The 21,204-nt window shown below is 42.3% G+C and overlaps 1 protein-coding gene across 1 annotated transcript; it reads left to right on the forward strand.

The window, feature by feature from the left end:
* Positions 1-11,086: 11,086 nt before the first annotated feature.
* Positions 11,087-20,724, forward strand: slc7a14b (solute carrier family 7 member 14b). Its single transcript, XM_071512976.1, has 7 exons — positions 11,087-11,387; positions 12,599-12,835; positions 14,194-14,411; positions 16,279-16,425; positions 17,537-17,745; positions 18,662-19,431; positions 20,321-20,724. Exons 1-7 carry the CDS (start codon positions 11,087-11,089, stop codon positions 20,722-20,724), a joined length of 2,286 nt encoding a protein of 761 aa, XP_071369077.1.
* The last annotated feature ends 480 nt before the right edge of the window (positions 20,725-21,204 follow it).

Below are 21,204 nucleotides of genomic sequence, written 5' to 3' on the forward strand. Positions count from 1 at the left end.
TGGAAAATGACAGAGAACTGCATGACACACTTCCAATGTCTTCAGTCGGTGAGTTGAAACAGCCCAGAACTCAGGCTCAGAGTGCTAATGAAGTCCCAGCATTGAAGGATTCCATAACCTTCCCAAAACTTGGTAAACCTGAACCAGTACCGAAGAAACTAACTGAACAGACTGAGTCTGCTACCCACTGGTATACGCTGGGCGCAAAGCCCAAAAATAAACATACAAATAGACAGCAGACTAATGCAAATAAGAGACTGCAGTCATCCCCGACATTACGGCTGGAAAATAGATTTGAACCACTATTGAATCTGTGTGAATCAGAAATGGCGACCACTATTGATTATTTGCACAAGGAAGAACGGCGACGGACTAAGGTGCGCACAGATAAAGGGTTAAAGTCAAAGGCTTGGACGGACAAGAAGCCCGCCCCCCCAGTGGAGCAGACACCTGGGCCGGACATTCTCATTGTTGGAGACGCCGCTATCAGAAACATAAGCGGTAAGATGATCAAAACATGTTGTTTTCCAAGTGCAACAGTCTGTGACATCAGTGAAAAAATCCCCCAAGTACTGTCTGACCACCCAGAAATGAATCAAATCATTGTACATGTGGGGACAAATGATATTCGCAGAGAGCAGTCGGAACTGCTAAAGCTGGATTTCATTGAACTTTTTAACAGACTTGGCAAACTAGAGATTCAATCCGTTATCAGTGGGCCATTACCAACAGCTGACAGAGGAATCAATAAGTTTAGCAGGCTACTCGGATTGAATACATGGCTGTCCAAAACCTGCAATTTAAAAGGACTGAACTTCATTGATAACTTTAACCTCTTCTGGGGACGTAGAGACCTTTTCAGAGCAGATGGCCGCCATCTAAACGGGTCCGGAGTGAAACTACTAACGGACAATCTCCTCTACTCCCTTCATCACCCATCTGCCCCGCTCCCGGAGGCACTCAACTCTGACACACTTCAGTCCCAACTTCAACAGCAACCCATAGACGACCAGTCACTTTCACCACAGCCCCAGTCCCTGACCCAGCATCAGCTTGGAGCTCTCTGTTCCTCCACATCACCCTCACCCTCACCCTCCCCCTCCCTCGCCCTCTCCCCCGCCTCCCCTCTGTTAGGATTCACAGATAAGATGGAAGAACTGGTGAATGCCGGACTTAAACTCACCCCCCGACCCCTTCCCCGCCCCGTCCTAGCCAACCCTCAGGCTCCACCACCCCCAAAGCCCCGCTCTTCAATTCTCCCCCCTCGTCCCCCTCGCCCATGCCCCCCCTCTTCAACTCCCAGACGTCCTCCCCCTCCCTGCCCCCCTCGACCTTCATCCATCCTGGAGGTGCCAAGCGCACTGTGTCACACCAGCGTTGCTGATATCAACACCGGAGAAGCAAACAACTGATGGCCTTGGGGTCCCCGCTGCAATGTAGCTGGTATTCATGAAATTTCCCATATCAAGCTGGGGCCCAGTACACGTATTGCTGGATCACAACCACCACCAAGAGTTTTTACGTCAGTGCCTGTAACTTTCCCCATTCCTGTTTTGACTAGCAGTAGAATAAGCAAGACGTACCCTCTCCATGCTGCAAACTTATCAAATTTGATAAGAGTGAAACAACTTGACAATTGCAGACATCCTGCCTCAGGGCCTGTGACCAATAATCTAAAACTAGCCCAAAAAACCATAAAGCTTGGCTTGCTTAATGTTAGGTCTCTGGTTAACAAATCTCTTTTGATCAATGACCTAATTAATACTTATAAACTTGATTTTATGTTTTTAACTGAAACCTGGTTAGACAGAAATGGCAGAATGGCTGTTCTTATTGAATCTGCACCCCCCAATTTTAATTTTTTAGATGTTTTTAGAGCTGACAGGAGAGAAGGAGGTGTTGCAGCTCTTTTCTCTGATGTGTTTCAGTGCAAACAGGTGTCATTTGGGGATTTTGCATCTTTTGAATACCTTGCTTTTACTTTGAAATGTACTATTCAAGTTTTATTTCTGATTGTATATAGACCACCTAAACAGTCCAACAATTTCTTTGACAAATTTGGTGAACTACTGTCCAAAATCTCCACAGATTTTGATTGTCTGGCTATATCGGGTGACTTCAATATTCACATTGATAATCCAAATGATAACCATGCTAGAGACCTGACTAGCATGCTAGAGGCTTTTGGTCTGTCTCAGCATGTGTCGGGGCCCACCCACAATCAGGGGCATACCTTGGACTTGATTATCACTAGGGGTCTCAATATCACTAAAACTGCTGCTATTGATGTTGCCATATCTGATCATTTCTGTGTTTTCTTTGATGTGTCTATAAATCTGGAACTACAAGCTAGGCCAAAAATTGTTAAAAAACGCTACATCAATGATAATACTGCTGCAGCTTTTATGAACGCAATATCTATGTCACAAATGCCCACTGCGCATTGTATTAATGACCTTGTTGAAAATGTTAATTGTCAAATTAGGAATGCCATTGATGACATTGCACCAGTTAAGGTGAAAATCTCTGGTAAGCAAAAAGCACCCTGGAGAAATGCTATGTCTGTAAAACAATGGAAAAGAGAATGCCGAAAGGCTGAACGTAAATGGCGAAAAACAAAACTCCAGGTTCACTATGAAATCTACAAAGAGGAGCTCCAAAACTACAACATAGAATTGAGAAATGCCAGACAATCCTTTTTTGCCAAGATCATTAGTGAAAATACAAACAATGCACGTACACTTTTTACTACTGTTGATAGACTGATAAAACCCCCAGCATCAATTGCCCCAGAGCTTCTCTCTACTGCTAAATGTAATGAATTTGCCGCCTTTTTCAGTGATAGGATTGTGAGTATCAGACAAACTATCAGTGCTTCCATGTCTAACAGGAAGGTTATGCCTCCATTTCCTTCACGCATAAATAATGTAAGTAATATGGCAGATTTTACTGCTGTTGACTACACAACACTTAAGGACACTATACAACAGCTTAAGTCATCCACCTGCTGCCTTGACCCTCTGTCCACAAGCTTTTTTAAAAATGTCTTTAGCTGTTTGGCGAATGAGCTATTGCAAATTGTTAAGAGCTCTCTTTTGTCTGGTGGCCTCTGTTAAAGAAGAGTTACCTGGATGCCTCTGTGATAAGTAATTACAGACCTATTTCCAATCTCCCTTTTATTAGTAAGATCCTGGAAAAAATTGTCTTCAACCAGCTTAACAACTATTTCATTTCAAATGCCCACTTTGGCCATTTCCAATCCGGATTTAGACCCCATCATAGTACTGAGACGGCCCTTATTAGAGTTGTGAATGATCTTCGTATGAACACAGATTCAGGCAAGCTTTCTATCCTTGTACTTCTGGATCTTAGTGCTGCATTTGACACTGTTGATCACACAATATTATTAGATAGACAAGAAAATTGGGTTGGACTCTCTGGCCCGGTCTTAAATTGGTTCAAGACCTACCTGCAAGGCAGGAACTACTTTGTGTCTATTGGTGACTTTGTCTCTGAAAGGGTCAGTATGACATGTGGAGTTCCACAGGGCTCAATCCTTGGCCCTCTTTTATTCAACCTCTACATGCTTCCACTAGGACATATCATACAGAAAAATGGCATTCACTACCACAATTATGCAGATGACACTCAGCTCTATATATCTCTTTCTTCAAGTGAGTTTGGTCCTGTAGATTCTCTGATTCAGTGTATTGAGGAAATTAATGACTGGATGTGCCAAAATTTTATAAATAAATAAAGGAAAGACAAAACTGAGGTAATTATCTTTGGTACCAAGGAAGACAGACAATTAGGGCTCACCTTGACTCCCTGTCTCTCAAGAGTAAAGACCAAGCTAGGAATCTTGGTGTTATTATGGATGCTGATCTCAATTTTAACAAACATATCAATACCATTACAAGATCAGCCTTTTATCATCTTAAAAATATAACCAAAGTACGGGGTCTTATGTCAAAACCTGATTTAGAAAAGCTGATACACGTTTTCATTACCAGCAGGTTAGACTACTGCAATGGTCTTCTCTCCGGTCTCCCCCAAAAAAACTCTGGGGCGTTTACAGCTCATTCAGAATGCTGCTGCCAGATTTCTGACTAAGACTAAGAAAACAGAACATATTACCAGTTCTTAGGTCACTGCATTGGCTTCCAGTGTGCCATAGAATTGATTTTAAAATTCTGCTGCTTGTCTATAAAGCACTAAATGGCTTAGCTCCAAAATACATTTCTGACCTGCCCCTAGGATATGAGCCACCCAGACCTCTGAGGTCATCTGGGACCGGTCTGTTAGTTGTTCCCAGGGTGAAAACTAAATCAGGTGAAGCTGATTTTAGTAATTATGCTCCCAATTACTGGAATTCACTTCCAGAAGCACTGAGATGTGCTCCCACTGTCAGCTCTTTTAAAAGTCGGCTCAAAACATTCCTTTTCTCTGTGGCCTTCTGCTAAATCATCTGTATGTAGATGCAATAGGTGTTATCTTTATTTATTTCTTTTATTTCGTTTATTTATGTTTTACCTATTTCATGCAAAATTATTCATAAATTGGCATCATGAACAGGATCCCAACAGGAGTCTAGAGGAACTCTGGTGAGTAGTTTATCCGCTCTGACGGGATCCTCAAACCTGTATTGAGAATTGAAGGATTTCTTGAAGTTTATAATTGTAATTGTTTAGATGATCTGTGTATTGTTCTACAGGAACATTTACAAGTCCTATAGGGGCTGTGGGGCCTGCCTATAGGGGGGGGGGGGGGGGTAAGACCACCGGAAAGACTCTAGGCTCCTTCGAAGAATCTTTCAAGATCTCATCTAAATTGATTTCCTTTTTGAGAGGAAAAATTGAGGGAGTCACTCTCAGAGAAGTTCTACTGGCTGACCAGAGGTGTCACCAGTGTGAGAGTGACTGCTCAATATCTTTCTTTCTTTCGTTTTTAATGTCATTTTATGTATTTTTTCTGTTTTATGTGAAGCACATTGTATTTGCCTTGTGTATGAAATGTGCTATATAAATAAAGTTTGCCTTGCCTTGCCTTGAAGTAATCACAGTAAAAAATTGAATCATGTTACTATGCTGTTTCCCCACAGTCACCAACTATAAAACACGCCCCCTTGTACAAGCCAGTCAGATTCAGCTCCAGTGTCTATGTAGACACTGGACTGTCTGAAATCGACCAATCAGCGCTAAGAGGAAGGCGGGCCTTCCAGAATGGCCAGCCAATCAGAGCAGTAGCTCATTAGCATAAGAAGCTGCTAATGTAAAACAACCTATTTTCTTGTAGGTGGGAAACAAACACTGGGAAGTGAATAGCTAAAGCTAGAACTAAACGATTTTTACTGAAAAAAACTTAACAGATGTATTTTATAGACACCAGGTAATTATATAAAATTGCTGAAAAAGCAAATGATACCCCTCCTTTAAAGTTACCATGCAGTTCAATGCAATGAACATCAATTTGATTATTTAACATGTGACTTTACATACATACACCTTATCGTGAAATATGTCGAAAAAAATCCTTATGATTATCCTGATATTGATTTCAACCATATCGCCCAGGCCTAAATCCCACCCATCACTCACAACTGAGTCTCAGTCTTGTATGTTGATATTCATTTTGTTGTGTGTGGATCAGACCAGTTGACTCTTCTTCTGCCGGTCGGTTTCTCTCCTGCAGCAGCTGAGGCCAGAAACAAAACGCTGCAAAAAAAAACAAAACGCTCTTTTGCTGCCAGAAGACAAACCGAAGCAGTTTGGCTGCTGAAGCCTTCATCAAGGCCCCAGAGCAGAGCCACTGAACACGACTGTGTCACCGTCCAACCCGACATCTGGAGAGTTCACCTCCACAACAACAACACACACACACACACACACACACACACACATGAGTCACACTGGGCCAAGGCACGGGACGGCCTGGTAAATACACAGTAAGATCCAGTCAAAACCAGCCAGTCTGTCTCAGTGCATTTTAATCTATTCTTATCATGTGAAATAAAGGCATTTTAGTTTTGTGACAAGACAGAGTGCCTTGGACATTGTTATGCAGGGAATACTGGTTCTGACTGGATCTTAATGTACATTTATTTACAAAGACCCTTCATTTTTTTTAGACTTACCATAATTTCCTACATTCAAACAGCAGCTGTCAGTTCTTTGCAGATAAAAAAAAAATCAATGGTTCATACTCAGATCATCTCTCAATGTCCTTCCCTCCTGTTTTTGTCTTCACTATACATCCATTGGGACGAAAGAAAGCTGAAGCTCATCAGTCATTAAGTCAATATCCTCTGAAATGTGGAGAAAGTATGAAAGTAACTTGATTTTTTTCCAGGTAGATTTAAGAGAAACATCAGCAAGGAAACATGTTTGTATTCTGCAGCTGCAAAGAAATCCACTTAGAGGAACAGTTGAAGTGTTGTAAATGTCTAATTTTGGAAAGCGGCATATTGGCATTTTGTTAGACTTTTCTGTGTAATGAGACATGACTGAATTATATCTGCTTGGGTTGTATGTGGCTGTTAGATGTGGCTTGAATATGAGTTTTTAATGTGCCGTTTGTATCGCATTGAAAATTGCACAGTTGTTGCTCGGTATGAATACTTACGTGTATTTATGGTCCTGGTTTTGTTTGATTTATGGGAGGAAAAGAATAAAAAACAAAACAAAACAAGAACAAAAAAAACCACAACGGAAATAAGCTGTCAGGCTTTATTGTGTTATCCTTGGTAGTTTTTTTTAAAACTGTGAGGAGCATTATTTCTGTTTCAGGGTACATTAATTAAGGGTTAGTTAATGCTTAATAAGCATTAACTAACCCTTAATTAACAGTTAACTAATGTGTCTGGTAATCATTTACTAATGGTGTTTATGTTAAATATGTTATTAATTTATACATGATTTAATAGTCATCTTTATAAACTATTAAATAATGTATAAATTAATACTTTAGTTAACATGAACACCATTAGTAAATTACACATTAGTTAACTGTTAATTAAGGGTTAGTTAATGCTTATTAAGCATTAACTAACCCTTAACTTAGTGACCCTTATTGTAAAGTGTTACCCTGTTTCATATATGATTTTTCTTTGATTCATTCATTTGTTCATTCATTCATTTTCTTTTACCTGCTTCCTATTCAGCGTCACGGGGGGCTGGTGGCTATCCCAGCATGCATTGGGAGGAAGGCAGGGAAACACTCTGGACAGGTCACCAGTCCCACTAGTTACAGATATCTGACTTTTTAAATTGAAATCAATCGATAAGATCTCACAGTTCTTAAAAGTGTCGTCATTTTGTCAACCAAGGACTTCAGCTCACCTGCTCTCCTTTAAAATATACTAAAACTAGTTTTAATTTTGAGCTATCGATCATTTTCTAAGCGTAGGTTACAAACTTGTTTCATTCTGGATTCTTCTCTGAACACCTGTTTCAGTTTCCTTCACAAACTCCAACTTCTCTGATAAAGAATGAAAAGAATGTGGGAAAAGGACGAGAGAAACCAAGAATTCAAGAGTAGCAGGAACCATAAACAGCAACATTCAGAGACGTAGTGAGAAATAAAAAGATAGGTATAAAACTCCAGTGACCATAAGGCATCACAACCACTTATATAAACAGAAATGAACTGTACTTTCACAAACACATTCTGCTTTTTGTCCTTTTAAGATTTTATCCATATCCTTATATAAGATATGTACATCAGTTGGATAGAAGATTTATGTCAGCATAGAAAAGTGAGTAAACTCTAAGAAATGCGGAGGAACTGGGTTTAGGTGGCTTTATTTTCCACTACGTCCCTGGTCACATTACAGACAGACACACACACACACACACACACACACCTGGTCGATTCCCACCACTCCCTGTGTACATGCAGGAAAGAAACTTCACCTACTGTATAGCGCTGTAGCACACAGTTTACACACACACACACACACACACACACACAGACACACAGACAGCTACACATCCGTCCTATTAATGAATGAATGATGACAGCTACACACACACACACACACACGCACACACGGCTCGGCCTCAGGTGCTGAATAATATATCTGGCTGGTCACATGGTGTCAGGGTTTGAATAATTCACCCCCCCACCCCCCACCCCCCTCACCCCCCTCTCTGTTTCCTCCATGTCTGACCCGGCGGCAGCAGCAGAGGATGAGGACCGGACCGACCGCTGTGGAGCCTTCCTGTCTCCAGAAACACAGAACCAGTGAGTGTGTTTTCTGTCTGGCCTGCTGTGTGTCTTTAAATCACTTGTTGGGTATGTGTGTGTGTGTGTGTGTGTGTGTGTGTGTGTATAAGCTAGAAGTTGGTGTTTATCTTATCTTCACTGATCCTACCTGTTGCTATTCAGTGGCTTTAACACTTTAGATTTTCAGATTTTTCCAGATTTTCATGTTCTCCCATGCTGTCAATTTTCCCAATTTTCTCACACATTTGGATCAAATTTCAAAAAATCTGCTTGTTTGCTTTATTTGTTAAACAAAGTGACCCAAAATATCTCGGCCCTCTGCTGTTTGGGAACAGTCAACAAACTGTGTTACACCAAAAACAGTCTCTAGTTTAGGTCAGAGGTGGCTGAAGTCAAATTAAATTGCAAAGTGTAAATCGTGTAACTGATATGTAATTTTATGAATAGATTTAAATTTAAAATAATAATAATAATAATACATTTTATTTGTCTAGTGCTTTTCTAAATACTCAAAGACGCTTTCAACAAGATACACAAAAAAACACATGATATCAATGAATAATACAGTGAATAAAACCTTTTAAATGTTAATAAATTATGGCAAATATAACAATCAAGAGAGGCTAGGGAGAAGGACATGAAAATTACATAAAAGAACATGAGGCCGAATGAGAATTGGAGATTAAAAGCAGCTTTTAAAAAGGTGTGTTTGAGGAAGAGTCTCTAATGTCCTTTGGGAGAGAAAGAAGAAATTACAAGATGCAGATTCTATATTTTCCATGTTTCCAAGTCACCAGAATGCAGGAAATAAAGTCTCTGAGTTTTCTAGCGGAGAACCCTCAGATCCCACGCTTTTATTTTGAAAATCTCCCCATTTCTGGCCTCTAAGGTTTGGCAAGTCTCAGTGTTCATCCTTTTCCCTTCCAAATGTAAATCAGTAAAATTTGGGTGAAAGGAGAAGAAGAAGAAGAAGAAGAAGAAGAAGAAGAAGAAGAAGAAGAAGAAGAAGAAGAAGAAGGAGGAGGAGGAGGAGGAGGAGGAGGAGGTATTTGTAGAGTGCAGCTTTCCGTTGTGAAAGGAGACTCCTGCAGGTCATAAATGTTTCAGAGGGAGTCTCGCTCTAGTGAGTGAGGAGAAGAGACGCCCGTATCCCATCATCACCTGCGCTCAGGTAACTCAGGCGGCAGACGGACGCCCGAACAGAGCCGGTTCTTACCGCCAGGGTCAGACCGGCGTGTCGGTCCAGACTCAGATCCAGATCCAGAGGAGACTTTTGCTGTCATGGCACCCAAACTCTGGAATAATCTGCTATCCTCCTACTGTCAGAGCTGCAAACTCAGCGTCTTAAATCCTTCTTTTTATCCTGGCTTTCCATTGATTCTATTGTTTTTATCGTCTCTGTTTAACTTCTTTCTCTATATTTTATGTTTTGTATTGTGTTTTTTTAACAAATTATCTTCTTAAATTGCTGTCACTCTTTTTGTGAAGCACTTCGTAACCCTTGGTTTCAAAGTCTTACTTACTTTTATTAAAGGTCCAATGTCATCCAGTCAGTGCCGTCCACATCTGATATATAATACATATGAAGCAGTTTGTTTCATTACATATTTATTGTAGAATTGATCAATACTACACTGGTTATCAATGGGAAGCCCTGAACCTGAATTGATTCTAACTAGAATTTATAACCTCCTCCTCTCCTCCTCTCCTCTCCTTGTTTCCTCTCTCCTCTCCTTGTCTCCTCTCTCCTCTCCTCTCCTCTCCTTGTCTCCTCTCTCCTCTCCTTGTCTCCTCTCTCCTCTCCTCTCCTCTCCTCTCCTCTCCTCTCTTCTCCTCTCCTCTCTCCTTGTCTCCTCTATCCTCTCCTCTCCTGTCTCCTCTCTCCTCTCCTCTCCTCTCCTTGTCTCCTCTCCTCTCCCCTCCTCTCCTTGTCTCCTCTCCTCTTCTCCTGTCCTCTCTCCTCTCCTGTCCTTGTCTCCTCCTCTCCTCTCCTCTCCTCTCCTCCATGGTGGGACACACAAACCACTCTCCAATTATAGTAGTGGGATGTGACACTTTGATTGTATTCCAGTATGCATAAACACATATTATTATTAATTTTGGTATCAGTATTGGCTTTCAAAAATCCATATCGGTTGAACCCTACTTACCATACACAACTCTATACACCTGACTGGTAAATCATAAAAGATAAATCCTAAAATGTGCACTTCTTTACTAGACCTACCAAGGATGGTTGGATGCTTGCTGGAATGACCAGAAGAGCAGAGAAACCACATCATCACATCTAAAATTTACTTCACCTCCCTGCTGCTCACTAAACAGAAATATACTTTCTGTCTTTGTCTCTTTACAGAATCTGTGTGCTCGCCGGACTGCGTCTCCTGAGCCGGTCGTAGGGGAAACTTGAGAAAGGAAAGAAGAAGAGAAGAAGAGAAAGAGACAACAAAGACAAAATGAGAGGGAAAGAATGATAGAGGGAGTGACGGAGGAAAGGTAGAGGGAGAAAGAGGCAGAAACACACATCCTTCTACCTTCATGAGGACCATCCATTGACTTACATTCATTGACATCCATTCCCTATCCCCTAACCCTAACCCTAACTCTAACCCACTGTATGCCTAACCTTAACTTTAACCTTAACCTTAACCTAATCCTAATTCTAACCTTAACCCTAAAACCAAATCCTAAACCCTAAAATTGCCTCTTGAAGAAGTGAAGAGCGTCCAAAACTGTCCTCACTTCGCCAAAATGTCCTCAATCTGAAGGTTTAAAACTCTTCTCACAAAGATAGAAGCACAGGAACACACACTCTCACACACACACACACACACACACACACACACACACACACCCAGGAGCGATGGCGGGCTGGCTGGGCCGGGTGTCCTGGGGCGACGCCTGGTTCAACATGTGCTCCCGCCTGCTGCGCACCAAGCCGGTGGGGGCGATGAGTCAGGGGTCGGACGACCTGACGGAGGTCGGCGAGGGGTCGGCGGTGGGCCTGGCCAAGGTGCTGACCACCGTGGACCTGGTGTCGCTGGGCGTGGGCAGCTGCGTCGGCACGGGGATGTACGTGGTCGCCGGGCTGGTCGCCAAGGCGATGGCGGGGCCGGGGGTCATCCTGTCTTTCATCATTGCGGCGATGGCTTCCATCCTGTCAGGTGAGACATGAACACTTCCTACTTAGATTATGTGATGATTATTTACACATCAGGACACATTTCTGTAGATGTACAGTACTGTGGAAAGTCTTAGGCTTTCTTATGTAAAAGAAGATGCTTTCAAAAATAATTAAATGAAAAGTTTCTACATATAAAAAAAATGTACTATAAAGAGCAGTCTACTGACACACTAATGCAGAAAAAAATGAATAAACATAAGACATAATTTATATAAAAACTCTTGGGTGCCTAAGACTTTTGCACAGTACTGTATATAAATGTGTTCCCCTGACAATGTGAACAGCTAGTGATGCACATTTGCAAATCCAATGCAGACCTCTAAATCTCCATTTATTTGTCTTATTCTCATCTATTCTCTGCTGCTCTGATGACCCAATTTCCCCACAGGGACCGTTAAAGGAAACATCCGCCCTAAAACACTTAAAGGATAAAGTTCAAGTTCAATATATTTATCATCCCAAAGGGAAATTGGTTATTCAGTCTGGTAAAAACAACATGGAAAAAACACTGCAGATAAAAACTGAACACATAGAAAACATAGAAGCAACAGAATCTAAATCCACCCTGAAACACGACACTGGCCAATCGTAGACGAGGTGACATCACCTCCAGATATTGATTTGATCCAGATTGATATGAGAAAACCTCAGCAGTAAACATCAGGTTTTTGGTGTCAGTCCCTCAGAATCAAAGAGCGAGGGCTTCTTTCTAGAGCCGCCATTTTGCACCGAGAGACGTTCAACAATCATACAGGGAGAGATCCATCATAGAAGAGGAGAGAGACCAATTTCTCCACACACAGGAGCGGGAGAGAGACCAGAATGCATTGCAGCAGAGAGACATGTTTGTGATTTGATTAAGGGTCGTTACTGTCACTTTTTCTAGACCTGGAAAACCCTGCTCTCTCGCTCTTACTATCACTAGAATTATCGCTATTATTGCTGTCTTCATTCTCTCAGTGTTGTCGAAAGGAATTCTGGGAAATGTAGGAAATCACTAAGTGAAGTAGAAGGAGGCGAGGCAGGTTGAGGGAAAGTGGGTTCACCAAAAAGAGTACCTGAGTGGATTTTTCCTTTAAAGTTTCATGTAATCTAAACATACACACAGATTCCAATAAAAAACATGTACCGATGTTGCTGTGTGTGTGTGCGTGTGTGTATGTGTGTGTGTGTGTGTGTTTTCCTTTGAAGGAGTGTGTTATGCGGAGTTCGGAGTGCGGGTGCCGAAGACGACGGGCTCGGCCTACACCTACAGCTACGTGACGGTCGGGGAGTGCGTGGCGTTCTTCATCGGCTGGAACCTGATCCTGGAGTACCTGATCGGCACGGCGGCGGGGGCGTCGGCCCTCAGCAGCATGTTCGACTCGCTGGCCAATCACAGCATCAGCAACTACATGATAACACACCTGGGCACGCTCAGAGGACTCGGTCAGTACACTCTCTAAAGGAGTTAGAAGTTACTATTTTCCACATTTTAGAATAACAGTAAAGACGTCAAAACTGTGAAATAACACAAATGGAATTATGCAGTGACCAAAAAAAGTGTTAAACAAATCAAAAGTATCTTATATTGTAGATTCTTTAAAGTAGCCGCCCTTTGCCTTGATGGAAAGGCAAAAGGCTTTGGAAAGAAATTCATACATAGGATCAACTTCACTATTTATATTTGTCTAAGAAACTAATGTCAAGCATTTAAGCAGAAGCCTTTAGATCAAAATGGCTTTAAGAGAATGAAAAACTGAGTATAATTTGTCTCTACCTGGACCCACAGAGAATATTGACTCAATAGCATTGGTCAAAATTAATAAATTCCAAACCTGTTACACAAAAAAATGAGAAAAAACAATCATAGCTAAGTTTTAATAATCTAAATTTTACTTAATTTTCATGAATTGTATACAAGTAAAATATCAGCACAATACAAAAGATATACAAATTGTTCACTATATAAACACAGTGTGTCCTCTTCAACACGTTCTTGTGTCTAGTTTGGGTCGACATGCTGTAGATTTGTGTCACGTTTCAACACAGGACATGTTGTGTCGGAGGCCAAGTTCAATGTCAACGAGCAAAGTTATGGGGCAAAATGCTCACAATACGATACGGCACAGTAAAAATTCACATTTCCACCTTTTGAAACTCTTCTGAACTGATATCAGAAAGATATTTAGGTTCTGGTTTCACCAAACGATGCAGGTAGCAGCTGTGGAAGACTGCGGACGACATCATTGTTTTGGCAAAAAACATGGAATATGTTATGTCATCTCATGATTTAGGGTGTTAATCTTGTTTTGTGCAGCCTCAAGAGTAGATATCAGTGTGTATGTGTGTGTGTGTGTGTGTGTGTGTGTGTGTATGTGTGTGATCTTTTCAGCAACTCTCTGCTTCATACACACATACACACAGGCCAGGTTTATATAGATTTATATAGGTTTATATAGATTATATCTTATGCCTCATTTAAAAAAAAAAAAGACTAACGAGAAAACTTCCAAATTAGAGAATGAGCTCAAGGAACTTGAAACTTCATACTCCCAATTTGGAAGTAGATCCACTTTAAACAAGATAATTGCCTCCAAGTATGAGCTAAATAGGCAATATCATAAAAAAGCAGAGTATGCGTTATTTTGGATTAATCAATCTTATTGGGAGATGGGTGAAAAACCTGGCCTGTCACTCTCTCTGTCTTTCTCACTCTTACACACACATACACACACACTCACTCTGTGCCTTGTTTTGATGTTTTAATGTTCATATTGGAGTGCTGCTGTGTTTCTGTCCCTCAGGAAAGGGGGAGGACACGTACCCCGACCTGCTGGCCCTGTTCATCGCCCTGCTGGTCACGGTCATCGTCGCCCTGGGTGTGCGTAACTCGGTGGGCTTCAACAACGTCCTCAACGTGGTCAACCTGGTGGTCTGGGTCTTCATGATCATCGCCGGACTCTTCTTCCTCTCCGGCAGCAACTGGGAGGGCGGCAGGTTCCTGCCCTACGGCTGGTCAGGGGTGAGATGAGAATATGACTGTCTGATGGTTTGTTGAAGTGAAACTCAGCAGGTGTCAGAGGCCTTAAGATTGGAGAAGCGGGCTTGTGAACAGGAAGTTACAAATCTTCTGATTGGTTAGGAAAATCTGTTCAGGGAAAGTCAATGAAGCAAACTCAGCAAGTACGAAGCTGTGGTAGCTTCAAGATTGGGGAAGTGGACCTGAAAGTCACTGGTTCAAATCCCAAGACTCAAATCCCCAAACCCCGAGAAAATCTGGTTGGGGAGAATCAATAAGTAATGGCACATGCAGACCGAGAGCGACCTTTTCACTTTGCGTCGCTTCGCTCCATCAAAAGTCATCGATTGTGACCTATTTTGTATTTTATAATTTGCATTAATTTCATTATGTCCAAATAAAATTCATAATCCTATGTCTGGAAAACTTAACATTGAAATTATTCTTCACTCCAGAGTTAGCTAGCTAAGTGGCTAACGCTGTTTGGATGTGATAAGCTAGCAAGCTAACACTTGATTAGCCTACCGGAGCTAAAGAATATTTGAGGCTACTTTAGTTATACACCAGGAACACTTTCTGTCACAGTAGATAGAATATTTATTTTGTTTATCAAGATCTTTATAAGTTGACAGAGAATGGTCTTATAACTTTGGGAAATCCCAACACAGCCGTCTTCCATCTTACATTCAAAGGACTAGAAACAAAAATCTACTGACTAGAAGAATTTGAGAGACGGATGTTTGCCTGCATGATTGGTTCTTGTGCCAAGGCCATCCTGCTCATTTTCATAATAGGCTATTCAATTAGTTTTCAGCACATCCCAGGCCAAGTTTGCTTCACCTCCCCCCCCCAATCCTGTCATGCCTAGCGCAGTTAGGTGCTTCTCATAGACAATTATTGCAAAATTTATTGCAAAAGCTTTACTGGGTAAATTACCGCAGTACATATCTAGTTTGCTGACATATTGCCACAGTAGCTATAACACTAGATCATCAGAAAAAATTCTCGTCAAGGTCCCAACCACCCGAACAGAGCTGGGTAAATCTGCCTTTTCCTTTCATGCACCGCAAACTTGGAATGAGCTGCAAGGCATACTTCACATATTTAAAAATTTTTTTAAATCAGTTCTAACAGAACAATGTCATTGCTTTTAACATGTGCCATTATTTTCCATGATTCCTTTTAGCCCCTGATCCCTGTATGTTTTGTGTCTGTTGTGTTTTGGTATGTTTTTGTGGTGTAACCTGTCCCTGTTTGTATTTTTATATGAAACCTTTTTTTTTTTTTTAATCTAATTTTGCTGCCCATCTTGACCAGGACTCCCTGGCAGAAGAAATATTGTATCTCAATGGGACCTTCCTGGTTAAATAAAGGATAAATAAAAAAAATAATAAAAAAAAAATGAATGGAGGCAAACTGTCCGCCTTGTGAAACCGCATCTGGTGTGCAACTGTCCAACAATAGAAGCCGTTTTTGTACCAGGCCTCCACCAGGTGTGAGCGTGTGCAGCTCCATGAATGTGAAACAGACTGTTGCCGAAAAAAACAGCTTGAGTTCACTGGATGAAAACAGATCCACTTCTCTAATTCCAGTGAAATCAGAATGGCCCCAACAGTTCCCAGTGTATATGTTCAATAAGATCATTTCATCAAATACGACTTTTGTGGCTCTTGCTTAGCAACAAAATTTAGTTCCAGGAAGTAAAAACTCTCTCAGACTTAAAAAAGCTCCAGACCAAACTACATCGCAACAATACAATACTGTGAAGTGGAATATTTGAGAAAATCAAAGTATTCTTGATTTAGGCTGATTGATTAGCAGCTACAGACTGTACTTTGTGTAACAGCAGTTCCCTCTTGGTGGTGTGCAGGTGATGCAGGGGGCAGCCACCTGTTTCTACGCCTTCATCGGCTTCGACATCATCGCCACGACAGGAGAGGAGGCCAAGAACCCAAACACCTCCATCCCCTACGCCATCACCGCCTCGCTGGTCACCTGCCTCACCGCCTACGTGTCTGTGAGTACGCCGTCTCATGCATGTGACCGATACCAATGTTTCTGGATTGAAGCTGATAGTTTGTGCTGATATTTTGTGCTGTAAATTGAAATTTGATCACATTCATTATTTTAAAAAAAAATCCAAAAAATTACATGGATTCAGTGTTTTCCCCCAGAATTTTATTTTTGAAAGCCTTCAGAAACAAGAGTTAGATCATTTGACACTAAAACTTTCCATTGAAACCTCAATATGAAAATTTCATAGTACGATTATCTCATCTTATCCAAAATTATCTCAGTATACGATATTATCCCGATAATTATTCATAAGATGAAAACCTTAAAACCAGCACTGTAACATGCTTCAATTACTTAAAAACTAATTTACCATATCAATCGCAAGGCATTTTTCTTTTTTAAACACCTTTTAATGTAAGATTATAGAACATATGTAAAATATTTAAGTAAAATATTGACTTTTTGCGTTTGTTATCACAGTGGTCACGGTAATAAAAATATAAAAAATAAAATAAAAATACAAAATCATAAATGGGGAAAAAATTAGGACTGGTGTTATTACTGTTATTGTTTTTTTTTACCATGATATATAGTAATACCGGTTATTGTCCCATCCCTAATGAGCAGTGAACAACACTGACTGGTCGATATCTGATTTGAGGCAATATCACCACAATATATTGTAGGGCAGAACAATTAATCAAAATTTTATCGAAATCGTAATATGGCCTATTGCAATTTTCAAATCACAGGAGGCGCAATATTTGTTAAAAGGCGAAATGTGTGTCAAAATACCATTTTAAAGTAAATATTGTGGTGCTGCAGAGATGTCCTGGCCTACACATCATATTCTACAGACTTAAGAAAACATCTTTGTTTGGTACAGATCCCCGCAAAAATCACACCATAATCATTTTAATACGTTTTTTCAATGAAAATGAGAATAATGATGTAAAAATGATCATTCCCTCTAATATCGCAAATCATATCGCAATTGCAGTATCAGTCAAAATAATCGCAATTAGATATTTTTTCAAAATCGTTCAGCCCTAATATATGGTCAAACCGATATATCAGTGTCACCCACCTGCCCCCCCCGCTCTCCTCTGCAGGTGAGTGTGATCCTGACGCTCATGGTTCCCTACGACCTGATCGACGGCTCCGCTCCGCTCATGGAGATGTTCGCGGTGCACGGCTTCCTGTGGGGGAAGTACACCGTGGCCGTGGGATCCATCGCGGGACTCACCGTGTCTCTGCTGGGCTCGCTGTTCCCCATGCCCAGGGTCATCTACGCCATGGCCAGGGACGGGCTGCTGTTCAGGTCAGGACACACACACTCACACACACACACACACACACACACATACTGACCCCTGACTCGGTACTCTGCTAGCCTCAGTCCAAACACACGTTAATTCACAATCAGCAATAAAAAAAAAATACCAATGCTTTATTTTCCAGTTCCACAATTTTCTAATAATTTCCTAGAAAAGTGTTGATGTAACTTTAAGTTCTTAGGAAGTATTTTGGAAAGAACCATGACATTATGTACTAATTATGAGGAGTTTCCAAGAAAGAACCATGAAATTATGTAGTGGTTATATGTAGAGTGGAAGAAGTCAGTGGATAAGAAACTGTGACAGCACCAGGTACTTATCAACTCCACCAATTTAACTCTTCCTCTATTTCCCCTATAATTAGTAGATAATGTCATGGTTCTTTCCTGGAAACCTAAGAAAAGAACAGTTACATATCCACTCTTTTCTAGGAAATTAGTAGGAAATAGCGGACTCGGAAAATAAAGCATTACCAATTCTTATTTATTAAGTTACCAAAAAAAACGACTTCCACTTATGAAACTTTAAGCACATTGTATGACAGTTACATTTGTCTTTTCAACAGGCGGTGGGATGACCGTTGTGTCCAAAATTCCGAAAACTGAACTTAAAAACGTTCCTCCTAAACCATTTATTTCCCAATACGACTTCTTCACTTTAGCAAGTTGCTCAGTGCTGCCCCCTTTGGCCATGAGTTATATTGCAATCAATTGAATGTATAGGGCCAGCTATAACTCACTGAGCGACTTGCTAAGGAATGCTCTAAGTTGAATTTTTGGCATTTAGGAAACACATTTGGACTGAACATTGTTTTCGACATGCTCACTTCACAAGTCAAATGTTTGCGCTTCACTCCTCCCTGACAGACTAACTCAGTGACGAGTGTGTGCGTCTCCACAGGTGTCTGTCCTACGTGTCGGCCTTCACACACACTCCCACGTTGGCGTGCGTGGTGTCGGGCAGCCTGGCGGCGCTCCTCGCCCTGCTGGTCAGCCTCAGGGACCTGATCGAGATGATGTCCATCGGCACGCTGCTGGCCTACACGCTGGTCAGCGTGTGCGTGCTGCTGCTGCGCTACCAGCCGGACGAGCAGACGGACACGCACCAGTTCGCCTCCGGGGAGGTCGACACGGACGGCCTGAAGCACCCGGACCCCAACAAAGACGACCAGATGCTGATCGGAGGGCCCGACGGCTCGCCCTCCTATCACGGCGGCGGGACCGAGGGAGAGAGCGACGACTCGGATTTTCACACAGGCCACGCCCCCCTTCTGAAAAGGCTCCTGGGCGGCCATTACTACACCCTGCGCGTGCGGCTGGGAATCCCCGATGCCTCGGCCCGGCCCACGCCCGCCACCGGCCGCATAGTCACCAGATGCACCGTCCTCCTCTTCCTCAAATCCTTCCTCCTCTGGGCCACCGTCATATTCGGCGTCGAACAAGGAACGGGGGCCGGGGCGGTGTTTTCGGGGCTAATGGCCACACTGATAGCGGGGTCCATGGCAATGCTGGTGATTACGATTGTGCGACAGCCGGAAAGTGGGCGGAGCCTGCCCTATATGGCGCCCTGTGTGCCTTTTGTCCCTGCGGCGGCCATATTGGTCAACACCTACCTCATGCTCAAACTGTCTCCCCTCACCTGGGTCAGATTCGCCGTCTGGTGTACTATTGGTGAGTAGCATTGGAACAGTATTGGTTATTGATTGCAAAGGCAATACCAATATAATTATTTGTAGATATTTGTACTCTCAGATAGGCTTACACAGTTTAGACAGTTTTTACTTAATATGGGTATAATATGGGTGTTTTTTTAAGTTAGTACTGATGGTTTAAGTTCTCCTCTTCTTTCTGCACACAGTCAGCATAGTTGCAGATATCAGCGCTTGTTTCCCTCCTTCAGAAGCAGCCGTTTGCTGCCATTCATTCTTGTCCAGTATGAAAAACAAACTTCCACAGAGCGAGAGAATCCATCACAGGGAACATGAAGCGAAACTTTCTGTTTTATCCTTATTTCACTGTGCCGAGTTGAGTGGTTTCATTTCTGTGTGCACCTTACGTTATGCTATTCCTCAAAACCTGTGGCCTTACAAACTTTGTCGATACATCCATGTTTTCTTATTTAGGGTGTCTTTGTTAGCAGGACAGGAGTTCATTCCAAGTTAGGTTTGACACCATAAAGTTTGCAAAAATGATGAAAAACGAGTAAATCAAAAAATATCTAATTACATATGCAAAACGATTTGGGGGAATGTAAACTAGACGTAGACAGTAGTGAATGGGTTATAACTCTAAATGACAGGTATTCTCCTTTAATCTTGCTTGGTAAGGTGCACTGCACAGGGAATAGAGCATACTTCCAAGCTCTGTATCCAGACTTTGTTCTCTTACATCTGCAGTTGGTTGGCAGATGACAAAGAGAAGGGAAAGTTTCCCACCTTCTGGTATTGATAAGAGTTCATAACTCCATCTGCTGGGCTGGCATCTCCACCGCCTGTCCAGATCTCACAGGTTATGTAACAGCGGCTGTATTTTTTACTGTATCTCTGCTGTCCATCCTCAGGTCTGTTGATCTACGGTTGCTACGGAGTGTGGCACAGCACGCTGGAGCTGAACGCCCGGGAGCAGCAGGCGCACGCCAGCACCTACCATCGCTACGACGACCACCTCGACGACAGCTTCGCCCCCGACGACGACCTCTACCCCCAGGAGCAGGAAGAGAGGCCGTATCAGGGCTGGTCCGCCCCGGAGGAGAGGGGCTACCACTACCAGCAACACAACCAGGACCAGGAGGGGAACCAGTATGAAGACCAAGACGGAGAGCAGCACCAGAGCCAGTATGAGGACGGTGACCATGGTAACCAGTATGGCTACCAGTCTGGACCGGGGGGTCAGTATTCGACCAGAGGCAGCAGGTCCAGGGGACGGGCCAATCACGGCTTTGACGCAGATGAAGAAGAGGGTTGAAAAGCAGGACAAGTTTTTGACTTGACTCAGTATAACTCAATATAACCTCGCAATACATCAAACTGGGCAAATATGCAAGAATGAATGAACTTCGCTACGCCTTCTCTGTACGTGAGAGACATAAAATTGATAGTCTTCAAGACAAATTCATACCATGAGATTTTCTGTAAACATTTACCAGCACACAGGATCTAATGTACGCATCCCTTCTGCTATTTAGAGTGAATGTCTATGTCGAAACCTGGCTCGGGTGTGAGAGGAGAGGGAGGTGGGAGAGAGCGAGTCCTGGGTTCTCCTGGTGTGATCCAGAAGGGCGACGCCCATCACACAAGCCTCAGTAGTAAATTGTGGTGTGTGAGAACCTCCTCTTCACCCCCCACTCTCAACACTGAGCAGATTTATACTCCTGTATGCTTTACCCCCATCACCCTGACAGTGAACCTACACACAGGCTTAAACTTAATCCACAGCATCTCACCC

This window comes from Centroberyx affinis, unplaced genomic scaffold (assembly GCF_046629955.1).
Source record: "Centroberyx affinis isolate AG114_WGS23_722 - 3 ecotype Tasmania unplaced genomic scaffold, CSIRO-AGI_Caff_v1 ptg006693l_1, whole genome shotgun sequence".
In the NCBI taxonomy this organism is placed as follows: Eukaryota; Metazoa; Chordata; class Actinopteri; order Beryciformes; family Berycidae; genus Centroberyx; species Centroberyx affinis.

Excerpts from the sequence above, each read along its gene's own strand:
- slc7a14b (XM_071512976.1), top strand. The coding sequence starts at position 11,087 with ATGGCGGGCTGGCTGGGCCGGGTGTCCTGGGGCGACGCCTGGTTCAAC. Across the intron at positions 16,426-17,536 it reads GCCTCACCGCCTACGTGTCT|GTGAGTGTGATCCTGACGCT; the intron begins GTGAGTACGCCG and ends TCTCCTCTGCAG. Across the intron at positions 17,746-18,661 it reads AGGGACGGGCTGCTGTTCAG|GTGTCTGTCCTACGTGTCGG; the intron begins GTCAGGACACAC and ends GCGTCTCCACAG.